At 38.8% G+C, this 12,981-nt stretch overlaps 1 protein-coding gene across 1 annotated transcript; it reads right to left on the bottom strand.

Moving 5' to 3' along the window:
- Positions 1–9,172: 9,172 nt before the first annotated feature.
- On the bottom strand, positions 9,173–11,806 carry LOC146883581 (uncharacterized). The gene is made up of 5 exons (XM_085666630.1): positions 11,032–11,806; positions 10,768–10,938; positions 10,506–10,710; positions 10,088–10,416; positions 9,173–9,516 (listed from the first exon to the last, which is right to left on the bottom strand). The coding sequence occupies exons 1-5, from the start codon at positions 11,804–11,806 to the stop codon at positions 9,173–9,175; spliced, it is 1,824 nt and encodes a 607-aa protein (XP_085522756.1).
- Between the last annotated feature and the right edge of the window lie 1,175 nt (positions 11,807–12,981).

Genomic DNA, 12,981 nt, shown 5'->3' with positions numbered 1-12,981 from the left:
CTCATACCCAAGCATTCACATCTTCCTTTGGATGCTTCTTAATTCTACACCTTTTGATGATTACTTATATGGATCTTTGTTGCCACGAGTGTCTACTCGCCCCTCCAACTATAGGCCACCATTGATAGTCGACACATGAGAATGATCTTGTCACGGCCACAATCCGCAACATCAAGTGGAGTTTCCCAATACGAATTGTAGTCAGGATTTGTCCCAAGACTACCAAACTTGTCGAATAACACCGAGGATCGCAATCTTCCGAAACCCATCCGTACGAGCCACGATCTCGCACACAACACTGACTTCCAAAACCACCAGGCTACAACCTCGATTGGCCACGTGTTATTCCAATACAGGCTACACTCGTAACTGGCCCCCGACAAAGCATCGCCTCAAGACCTTCATCCAAAGTCGTGTAGAATCCTCCTCGTTGCCCAATTCTACACCTAGAACCGCGTGACGCCTTGCTCGTATCGCCTGGCAAAAACTGGTTCCAGACTGCCTAATAGAACCCACACGTCGCTGGGCGACAAACGCCTTCCAATACCTCTGCCACATCAATTTCGCCTGGTGGGACCACCCCTTCTGTCAGGCACCACGCGAGTCTAGTGGCCACTACCACTATTTTGGGTCTTTATCTCTAAGTGACTTGTCCCACATCATTAGGCGCCATACCAGTAGCGACAATGCTACTGCTTTTTTTTTTGGCAATTGGAGACTGGTTCTAAGAACACCAACACTCCATACGAAATCATTCATCACTAAAATAATTATTCAATTATAATAACATGACTGATATACAATCCACACACCCACATGCATTATGATTTCCTTACACCATTTATTTGACTAAGTAAAACATACCATGTGTATTCCTACCACATCATAACTTATTTATACATACAATACTTAAACAGCGCATTTTACCATACTAATTTTCAATCAATCATCCCAATTTGCAATTCATAGCAGTTCCCAAATCAGACAATATACCACATCACAGTCAAGGTAAACTTACCACTTTTACACTCTTGTAATTCAAATTATCGCATAATCATACTTAATTCCATTATATACATGTGTGTCCTTTCCACCACTTTTGTCCAATTTTCCAATAATATACACAACATTTCCCAAAGAATCCACCCTAGTAGCCTAACTCAAGCAGATTCAGAGGGCCTCTCTACACTTGATGTGTTGCCTGACAGCAGTTCATGTACCATCATGTGGTGGATACACAGTTTGGGTTCTTCCCAGATTTTCCTGCACCAATACAACCTAAACCCCGAAAGCTTCAATCAAACACATGTTTTGGTTCTCTTTTAGTGTGCAATCACATATACAATGCAGGCTTATAAAATATTAGGATCCTTTTCGTGAAACAGAAAACCAATCTTAGACACAAATCATATTTCGTCATACTCAAACCCAACATGAACCCTAACCCCCAATTATGCAACGATTCATACCATTTTCATCCAAAAATTAACTCGCAGGCAATTTTCCACATTCAAATTCACACACGCATACATAAAGGATCAATACAAGTTTCCCAAATATCGTAGACCAAAACAGACCAAGAACTAGAAAGCCCAGTTCATGTCGCCTAGCGAATAGCATGCAACCACCAGGCGATTCATAGGAAAAACCCAGAAAAATGGGTTTTGGAGCATGCTTCACCTGACAGGTATTCAACGCTGTCAGGCGGTTTCTGGAAAATTCCAGAAACGCGAAGAAACTCAAGACGAATTGGCAGGAAAAATGCATCCCAATCCTCAATCATACCAAGCAAACATATAATTAAAATTTAAATAACAGAGTGGAACTCCCCTAACTTGGAAATCCTGCTATAATTGCTCCACCAATGTTCTTCTCCGCTCCAACTTTGATCTCCATCCTAAAAAAAGCTTCTCCCAACCTTCTCACAACTCTGTAATTGAACTCTCTAAGGTCCTAAACTCTCTGGTTTGCAGCCACACGAATTTTTGTTGTTCTCCCTTTCTTTCCAACTCTAAAACTAATTTAATTGAATTAAAATTAAATTAAATTCAAATAAATTCCTTAATTGGTCTGTAATAGCTAATCAACTCCAATTAATCCCTTTATCTTCGTCCAGATTCGTAGAACCTATCTACAACTCTTTATCTACTTAATTTCTTCCCCAAGGCATAAAAAATAAGATGTTATGATTTTACTCTAGCCAAGGTTCCAACCTACAACCTCCTACTTACCAAGTGCATGCATAACCATCAAGTCAATTCGTGTTTCTCAATAATTCATACTTATTTATGATTTCATCTTACTACTCTAGTCTCAATCATACACGCAAAACAATAAAATAATTAAGTTAACAGACAATTGGCATATACAGGACTTTAACCCAAGTCCTGTCAACACAACCAAGTACTCTCAACCATTTGAGTTAGTACTATTCCACACCATAAGTCACAACATTAAATGCCATAAAGGTTCCCACTACGTTCATTTATTAAATAATTATTTATTTAATTATTTAAATTTCTCGGGTCTTATAAAGAACAATTTTGTCATGCGACCCTGATAGATGGACTTACTTTGAAGTTTTAAATGCAGTTAAGAAAATTGGTTATATTAACATTAAAGGGATGTGGTATGATGTTAAAAAATGTTGCGCCTATTGTCAGATGACAATAGTGAAATTAATATGGTGAATGTAGCTAGGCGTTATGGGCAAGTTCATTTGTTTGTGGTTCATGGTGTGGATGAAGCTGAGATAGTAGATGGTGTGGATGAAGTAGAGTTAGTACATGGTGTAGATGAACTAGAGGTAGTACATGGTGTGGATGAAACAAAGGTAGCACATGGTGTGGATAAAGTGGAGGTTCTTTACATCTGTGATGCACCACATGTTGGGGTTGTAGGGACTGATGCTGAAAGTGGTTGTCAAGAAGAGATGGGAGGTCTAGTTGATGAAGTGGAGGATCAATGTCATGAAGTGGAAGGTACATATGGAGAAGTGGGGGTGTAGGTGAAGAAGTGAAGGCTCAGGTTAATGAAGTGGACGTTCAGGTTAAAGGTGCTAAAGGAGAGGTTCAGGTTGATGAAGTGGAGGTTCAGGTTAAGGGTGCTAAAGTGGAGGCTCAGATTGATGAAGTAGTGGTTCAAGTTGAGGGTGTTGAAGTGGAGGCTCAGCCTGATGAAGTGGAGGTTTAGGTTGAGGGTGCTGAAGTCCAAGTTGGGGTTGATGAAGTGGAGGTTCAGGCTAAGGCTGATGATAATAAGGACAATAGTTTTGTTAGTGTTAGTGTGGGTGCAGGACTTATGGATGTTGGTTTGAATGTGGCCAATGATTTAGAGAACAATGTAGAAGATAATATTAAGGTTGAAATTGGTTTAAATGAAGACGACAATGGTAGTGATGAAGACGACAACAAAGTTGATGCTAAAAATTAGGGATGGCAACAGGTTGGGTCAGGCACAGATAGTGCCTACTCGCAACCCGACCTGCACAGAAAAACTCTACCTGAAACCTGTGTTATTACCCATCAGATAATTGCGTAAAAAAAACCCACGTATTTTTTTAAATTCGTGGGTATCCATAGATACCTGTGAATATTTAAAAAAATATATTTTATTAGTTTTTAAATGAAATCTAAATAAAATTGCAAAAGGAATAAAAAAAATCAAATTGTACTTAAAACATACATCCAAATAGTAGTCTCAAGATAACTAAATATATTTAAAACATAAATCCCAATTGATAGTACTCAAAAAATACATCCAAATTCAAATAAAAGTAATTTATAAAATAATTCTTATAAAAATAACAGTATAAGATTTATCCTCATTATCTTCATCTTGACCACTTAATTCCTGAAACAAATAATACACAAAAAAGTCTTTAATACATCCCTAACAATGACACTATTAGTAAAATTAGAATGAAATATTAAAAAAGAAGTATTAACATCATCATAATTTATCTCCTCTAATATTGTATTAATTTTCATCTTGTCTACTTTCAATTTTAAAGAACCTAAAAAGGGAAATCAATTCAATCATTGTAACAATTAATATGAATATACATAAATATGTAATTTGAAATGTTAATTTAATTACCTTATGTGTCAGTACATAACCAATCTTGAACACACATCAATGCCTCTAAAGTGTTTGGGTGTAATCTATTGCGATGTGGATTGAGAAATCGACCACTAGTACTAAGAGAAGACTTAAAAGCAACAGTTGAGATAGGAATGGCTAGAAAATCTCTTGCAATCATTTGCAATATTGGATATTTTAACCCATTAGCCTTCCACCAAACTAAGATGTCAAATTCTTCATTTGAATAAGGTAGTGTTGGTTCCTCCAAGTAATAATCAAGTTCTAACTTATAATTTGATGGTTCAAATTTCTTTACAATTTGATGTTTTGCAAAATCCTCTCCTCCAAGCATCTTTTCTTCCATCAAGACTTTGGCTTACATTTATGTTTGGATTTTGATGCAAAGAAACTAACTTCTTACCTTTCATGTTCATTTCATACTCTCTTACCAACTCCTTACAAAGAGCCTTCACTTTTTCAATTTCACAATCAAATTCCTCTCTATATATCTTGGGGAAAAAATAATCCAACAAATCAATTTTATACCTAGTGTCTAACACAATACCTATAGCCATGACCCCACTGATAAAACCCCAATACTTGTTAAATTTTAAAACCATGGATGCAGTCATTTGATGAATAATAGAATTTGGAGAGTCAAGCCATTCCATCAAAGCCAACTTAATTTGGCATACCTTTGGAAAGAAAATATTAGATGTTGGATATAAAGTACCAGAGAATAAGAGTGTGACATCATAAAATATTTCCAACTTTTGACAAATTTCACTTGCCATTTGCCAATCATGTGCACTAGGCAAAGCTTTATATTGACTCTCATTGTGACAGTTGATCAAATACATCTTTGTATTTTATGGCTACTTGAAGCATTAAAAATGTAGAATTCCACCTAGTTTTGTAATCAAGAACCAATTTTCTACTTAATGGAATACTCAATTGAGCACATGTCTCTATAAATTTCTCTTCTCTTTTAGGTGTTGTTGTCCAATAATTAGCACTTTCTCTAACCTTTTCAGTGACATTACCAATTATGGACAAATTGTCCTTCATAGCTAAATTCAATATATGTGTGATAGAGGTCGTACCCTACCCAATTAAATCAGATAAAATGCAATATGTGAAAGTTGAACCAAGTCATCTCCCAACGACCAATATTTTCATTCAAAGCTTCAATTCCTAGATTCAAACACAACACCAACAAATGGGGGGTTTGCAGATTCAGAAATTCAACACAACAATAAAACATAATTGCAATTTTTGATTAAACAGCCTCAAAGATAGCAGTGATTCCTTGCTTTGAATGAAATTTCACCCATCACAGATTGCAAATTGAATTGGTTTCGTTATTAACTCGTGAACTCGCTGTTAAACAACTAAGTGGAGGTTAACCATGAATTCAACATGCAATTAAGAAATGCAAGCGTTAATGAATTTGTCAAAGTTCATTAAGCATGAAAAACAACTAAAAACAAGTTTCCCACTCTGAAAATTAAGAAAATTCAGATTGGATTCTTCAATTAAAATACAAACACAAATCCCAAGGTTTCATTTCATTCTTTGGAAGGAATCAATGCATTCGAAAATTAGTTGCCCATAGAATTCGAGTTAGGGTTCAACAGAAATTCAGATTCAACCATTCAAATGAGTTCAAATTGGTGTTGAAATCTTAAAATGGTGCAACAAACGAAAATGAGCAAGGAATAATAGAGGAAGAACAAAAACAACCAACAAAACCTTAAATGCTTCAATATAAATGTTACCCAAGGTGCATAAAACGTGAATACAAGCAATAGGTGTTGTCCATGACTCATAAAATGAAAAAAACGAGTGGAAAACGTGAAAAATCAGCTTGTGCCTCCATGGGTCACCTTCCAAAGCTTGAAAAATCTAAAATGGAGAGTGGAGAAGATGATGGTGCGGCTGCATGAGCTAAGAGACCTCCCATTCGCGTGGTCAAATCAACTTTGCCACTAGTATTTACAAAAATGCCACTCTACCACTTAGAATTACAAAACTGCCACTACTAGGCCTCAAATTTGGCTTATTCACTTAGATGACGTGCAAATGACGTGGAAATGATGTGGAAATGATGTGGCAACTCTCTTCAACTGAATATTAATGTCCAAGCTCCAAAATTGCTTCATCCAAATACCTAAAAATAATTAAAAACGAAAATTAGGCCAAATAATGTGAAATTAACCCAAATTCAGAACAATGACCCAATAAAGCCCAACAGATGAAAACACACTAAAGATGAACAATTAAGCACTGAACAACTGTCAAATGGGTACACAAAGGCTAGTGGAATGGAGGAAAATGATGACTCATCAAAATCAACCACACTTACCCTTTTGCACTCCTAGGCAAAATTAAAAAGTAAAGCAAAACAAGGACATCACAGACATAATAAGAGAGACAAAAAGAGACACAAGACAAACAAACTCAAAACAGACAAATGGAGACACATCTGACACAAAAGGATTTAAAGCTGCTAGGTATCCATGAACATCATCCAAGCAATTTAAAACGTGTCAAGTATTCAATTCAGCTCAAAGAGAGAATTGAAAGCAACATAACCTCATAAAATATGCACTGTATCACTCAAATCTCTAGGCTACTGTTTACTCTCAAAGTACCTTTGAAAAACAAACATTAAACTGACTTGGCAAGCCTCTAGAACCAACAACCAGACCAAAACACATGCAAGTCAAGATAGAAGGGCTTCTCAAGGTTGTAATAGGGTTGAGGGCAAGGTGTGGAACATATGGATAAGTAGCTAAGCAACAAAGGAAATAGAGGAGCAATGGGGAATAAGTCTCAATCAAGCATGAAAGTAATCATAAACACCAACACTTCCAAATTCGGTTCTCATACAATGCTCGAATCCAAACTCCTTTTATTTCTTTTCTTTTCTTTTTGTTTTCTCTCTTCTTTTTTTTTCTATACAAAGAACATGCAGAGAAACAACAATTTTGAAATCCCATCTGGGTATACAAATGAGCAATTCCAAGAACCAATAACAAGTGTGCGCACAACCACACTTATTGTGCGCGACCACACTTAATTGAGCACCCATTCCCAAAACAATCCCAAAGCTCCAAAATTTCCTAAGGTAGGAAGAATCATGGTTTTTCAAGCTAGGGGCTTGTAATGAGCTATAAATCAATGAAAAAGGGTACGTAGGCTCAAAAAGGGGCTATCAACGGAAACAATCCAAGGTAGGCTCATCTAGTTGTAGGCTCATCAGAAAAAAATTGCCTAAATCATATCCAAACATGCATGTGAATCAGAAAAGCATTAGAAAGAGTCAAGTCAAGGCCATTGTGCAAGCATTCAAGAGGCATATATCACACAACAAAGAACAAAGAGTGGCTCAAATCCTCACACAAGGTAAAACAATTCAAAAGCAACTTGACATGCAAGGAGAAAGCAAAGATATCAGTCCACAGAATAACCAACAACTCATCCTCCAAAAGTGAAGTGGGTGTCCCAAACAGAAAACAAAAACATAACACAAATTAACAAAAAGGAAACAATAGTAGACAGACCTGAACAAGTGCAATAAAAGTAAGGAAGGAGAAAGAAAACTCCCTGAATTATGGTGAAATAGAAGTGGGGTCAAGCATGGAAGTCTCCTCCACAACAGTATCCACCAAGGCAGGGTTGTTGAGAAATGGCTTTAGACGATGCTCATTCACTTTGAAGCTCTTATCATTGGATTGGCTCTTGATCTCCACTGCACCATAAGGATAAACATTAGTGACAATGAAAGCACCAATCCACTTTAACCTCAACTTACCACTCATGAGTCCAAGTTTGGAGTTATAAAATAACACTTGTTGATCGACAACAAACTCCTTTCTAGCTATGCAACTATCATGGAATCTCTTGGTCTTCTATTTATAGAACATAAAGTTCTGATATGCCTCCAGACGGATCTCATCTAACTCGTTCAACTGCAACTTCCTTTCCTCCCCAGCTTGATCAAGTGAGAAGTTGCATGACTTGACAGCCCAGTAGGCTCGATGCTCTATCTCCACTGGAAGGTGGTATGGCTTACCAAAGACAACCCAATAAGGAGACATGCTTATAGGTGCCTTGTAAGCAGTCCTGTGAGCCCAAAGAGCGTTCTCAAATATGTTGCTCCAATCATTCCTATTGGGCTGCACAATCTTCTCCAAGATCCGCTTAATCTCCCTGTTTGAGTCTGGGCTTGCCCGTTAGTCTAGGGGTGATACGGTGTAGAAATCTTGTGCACAACCTCATACTTTCAAAGCAAAGCCCCCATGGACCTATTGTAGAAATGGGTGACCTAGTCACTAACGATAGCTCTAGGAATTCCAAACCTGTAGAATATGTGAGACTTGACAAAGTCTATAACAACTCGAGCATCGTTAGTCTTGGAGGCTTTAGCTTCCACCCATTTTGAAAAATAATCCACAACAAGCAATATGTAAGTGAATCCAAAAGAGACAGGGAAAGGGCCCATGAAATCTATACCCCAGACATCGAACACCTCACCAAATAACATGGGTTGTTGAGGCATCTATTGTCTCCAAGAAATGAATCCTCCTGCTCGTTGGCATTACTCACACGTGCCACAAATCCTCCACGCATCCTTGAAGATGGTGCGCCAATAAAATCCGCAATCTAGCACCTTGCGAGTTGTCCTCTATGTGCCAAGTTGACCACCAGATGCAGATGAATGACAAAATTTGAGGATCGAGTCAATCTCATGGTCCAAAATGCATCTCCTGGTAACCTGATTACTGTACATTTTTCACAAATAGGGGTAATCCCAAATATAATACCTAGCATCGCTCTTGAGTTTATCACATTGAGCTCTGGATGCTACGGAAGGAAAAACAGAAGTAGCAAGATAATTCACGATGTTAGCAAACCAAGGAGAGGGAGAAGCAGAGAGTGTCAACAAACTTTCATCGGGAAAGTCATCCCGGATCGGTGAAGCATCATCAGCAGACCTCTTAATCTTGCTTAGGTGGTCTGCAACCAAGTTTTGTGCTTCACTCCTATCACGGATCTCCAAATCAAATTCCTGGAGCCATAGCATCTATCTTATCAGCCGAGGCTTGGATTTTGCCTTCTTCAACAGGTAATTAAGAGTTGCATGGTCAGTAAACACAACAACAGGAGAACCAAGAAGATAAGGTCTAAAATTTTCAAGTGCAAAAACAACCGCAAGAAGCTCCTTCTCTGTTGTGGTATAGTTTGCTTGGGCAACATCTAATGTCCTGGAGGCATAGTAGATTACCCTCGGCTGCTTGTCAATCCTTTGAGCTAGAATAGCCCCCAATGCATAATTGGATGCATCGCACATAAGCTCGAACGAGGTTGTCCAATCGGGCGCCTGAATGATCAGAGTGGTGGTTAGGGCCTTCTTGAGGCAATCAAATCCTATTTGCATTTGTCACTAAAGATGAACTCAACATCTTTTTACAGCAAGTTGGACAGTGGAAGGGCCTTCTTACTGATGTCCTGGATAAAGCGCTTGTAAAACCCTGCATGGCCTAGAAAAGAACAAACCTCTCGCACAGAAGAGGGGTAAGGCAATTGTGAAATAATTGAAATCTTGGCAGAGTCAACTTCAATACCCTTACTCGAAATTATGTGCCCCAATATTATGCCTTATTCTACCATGAATGGCATTTTTCAAAATTGAGAACAAGGTTAGATTGGATGCACCTATTCAAAACTTTGTCCAAACTATCTAAACATGCATCAAAGGTGGATCCATACACAGTAAAATCGTCAATAAACACCTCTATGCATTTTTCAAGAAAATCACTGAAAATGCAAAGCATGCACCGCTGGAATGTGCCAGGGGCATTGTATAGGCCAAACGACATCCTCCTATAGGCAAAAGTGCCAAAGGGGTAGGTGAATGTGGTTTTCTCTTGGTCCTCAGATGCAATATGAATTTGAAAGTAACCAGAAAAACCATCAATAAAGTAATAGTGGGACTTACCTGTCAAGCGCTCAAGCATCTGATTAATAAAAGGCAGGGGAAAGTGGTCTTTCTTGGTTTCTTGATTTAGCCTTCTATAGTCAATGCAAACTCTCCAACTGTTTTGCACTCTTGTTAGAATCAACTCCTCTTTCTCATTCTTTACCACAATGAGGCCTGTCTTTTTAGGAACAACATGGATGGGGCTGACCCACTGACTGTCAGAAATGGGGTAGATGATCCCAGCTTGTAGAAGCTTGGTCACCTCCTTCTTGACAACATCTGATATGACAGGGTTGAGTCGCCTTTGTGGCTGTCTCACTAACTTTGCTCCATCTTCCAACAATATCCTATCCATGCATGTTGATGGGCTAATACCAGGAATGTCAACCAATGTCCATCCAATTGCCTTTTGTGCTTTTTAAGAACATGCAACAACCTCTGCTCTTGTTCAGCAGTGAGGGAGGTGGAAATGATGACGGAAAATTTCTCCTCCTCCTCCAAGTAGGCATACTTGAGGTTATCTGGTAGGGGTTTCAACTTTGGAGTGTTTGATGCTGGCTGAATATCAGGAACTAGAAGGGAGGGAGAAATAGGTTCCATAACTTGTACCTCAACATAACAATCAGATGTATATGTACTTCCTGCAACATGGTTAGTGCAATCTTATTGTATAACATCAAAGTCAATAGGTACAACACCCAAAGAGTCAAACTCAGTAGATTCGACATTATCCACATCATATTCAGTATCAGAATCAAGAACATCAATGCATGCAAACTCAGATAAGTCAGACACAGATGAATATTTTAATGCATGCGAAGAGTGGAAATCATAAATGTGTCCATCAACAGCATGATCAATGATATCAACTTGAAAAACAAAATGATCCTCAGAAGGATGTTTCATGGCATCCAAAATATTAAAATGCACGACAATGTCATCAAACTCCATGGATAAAGTGCCAGCATGGACATCAATCTTGGTTTGGGCTTTCTTTAAAAATGGTCTCCCTAAAATGAGTGGGGCAGAACCACGGGAAAATCCCTCTTCCATATCAAGAATGTAAAAATCAACAAGAAATATCAGTTCACCAACCCGAAGCAAGACATCCTCAATGAAATCGGCAGGGTGGGCAACACTTCTATTTACCAATTGAATGACCACACTCGTCGGTTGCACTGGTCCAAGAGACAGAGAATTGAAAATAGACAGAGACATGACATTAATCGAAGCACCCATATCAAGCATGGCATTCTCAAACTTATTATTACCAATAATGCAAGGAACATAGAATGTACTTGGGTCTTTACACTTTTCAGGGATTTGAGGAATAAATTTACCTATCAGTGCATATACATTTCTCCACATGTTGATCCTCTCATTGCCCTTCAGCCTCCTCTTGTGCGTGCACAGCTCTTTCAAGAACTTTGCATATATGGGGATCTGTTTAATGTCGTCCAAAAGAGGTATGTTCACCTCCACCTTCCTGAATGTTTCTAGGATCTCCCTATCAACCTCTTCCATCTTCTTGCTTGGAATAGCTCTCAGGGGAAAGGGAAGAGGTGTTGAAGGTGCAGCAAATGTGGAAGAACCGGTTACATGAGCATCATCATGCTTTCTCTGATGTGTAGCAAGATGTTCAACTTCCTTTTGAGGTGTAGGCTCAATAATGGGAACTTCAATGTTCTTCCCAGATCTCAATGTGATGGCACTCACATTTCTCGGATTCTCCACCATTTGTGATGGCAACTTATCAGAATTTTAAGCCTGTGCTTGATTAATTTGCATAGCCATCTGCCCCATTTGATTTGTCAAACTCTGGATTGAGGCTCTAGTCTCCTGCTGGAATTACGTATTCTATAGTGTCATCATTCTGACCAACTCTTCCAATGAAGTAGAAGAAGAAGGTGCAGGTGCAACAGGAGCTGGAACTGGTGTGAGTACAGGTGGAACATGAGCAACTTGTGTAGGTGTAACTCTATATTGAGGAGGTTGTTGCATGTTTTGAAACTGTTGGTTTTGCTGCGGTTGATTGCCCTGGTTTCCCCATCTCAGATTAGGGTGATTCCTGCATCCTGGATTGTATCTATTTGTTGATAAATCATGGTTTTGTTGCTGGTGTTGGGGCTTATTGTTGTTGAAAATATTAGATGCATACACCTGAGGAGTATCAATTGGTGTAGAAGAAGAAGCAGCTTGTTGTTGCAATGTTGGGCAAAAGTCTATAAAATAATCCACAGATGTACAAAGGCCACAAACTCTTGCAGCTGGAGCTCTCTGATTGGAAGCAAGTTGGTTGACCAGTGTGGTAAGAGCATCAATCTTACTCTCCAACTTCTTGGTGTATTCAGCTGCCCCTACATCATGAAATCCTCTAACAACTATGGCATCACTCTTTGTGCCAAATTGTTGAGAATTGGATGCCATGTTCTCGATTAGTTGCCTGGCTGCAGCATGGGTCATGTTACCAAGAGCACCACCACTTGCGACATCAATCATGTTTCTATCCATGTGGTGCAAGACTTCATAAAAATATTGTAGAAGGAGATGTTCAGAGATTTGATGGTGGGGGCAACTTGAACAAAGATTCTTGAACCTCTCCCAGTACTCATAGAGGGTCTCCCTAGATTGTTGCTTGATGCCAGAAATTTCCTTCCTTATCGCTGTTGTCCTTGAAGCAAGGAAGAATTTGGCAAGGAACAATCTCTTTAAGTCATCCCAGCTTGTGATGGACCTGGGTGCAAGGTAGTACAACCAGTCTTTTGCATTGCCCTCCAAGGAATGAGGAAAGGCCTTCAAGTAGACATGGTCTTCTTGAACATCTGCAAGCTTCATGGTGGAACACATGACATGAAACTGTTTCAAGTGTTTGCACGGGTCCTCACCTGCAAAGCCATGAAACTTTGGCAACA

The sequence above is a fragment of the Vigna unguiculata genome, chromosome 9, assembly GCF_037176805.1.
Source record: "Vigna unguiculata cultivar grain cowpea cultivar isolate G323 ecotype 2 chromosome 9, ASM3717680v1, whole genome shotgun sequence".
Taxonomy (NCBI): Eukaryota; Viridiplantae; Streptophyta; class Magnoliopsida; order Fabales; family Fabaceae; genus Vigna; species Vigna unguiculata.
This window is presented reverse-complemented; position numbering and strand designations above follow the sequence as displayed.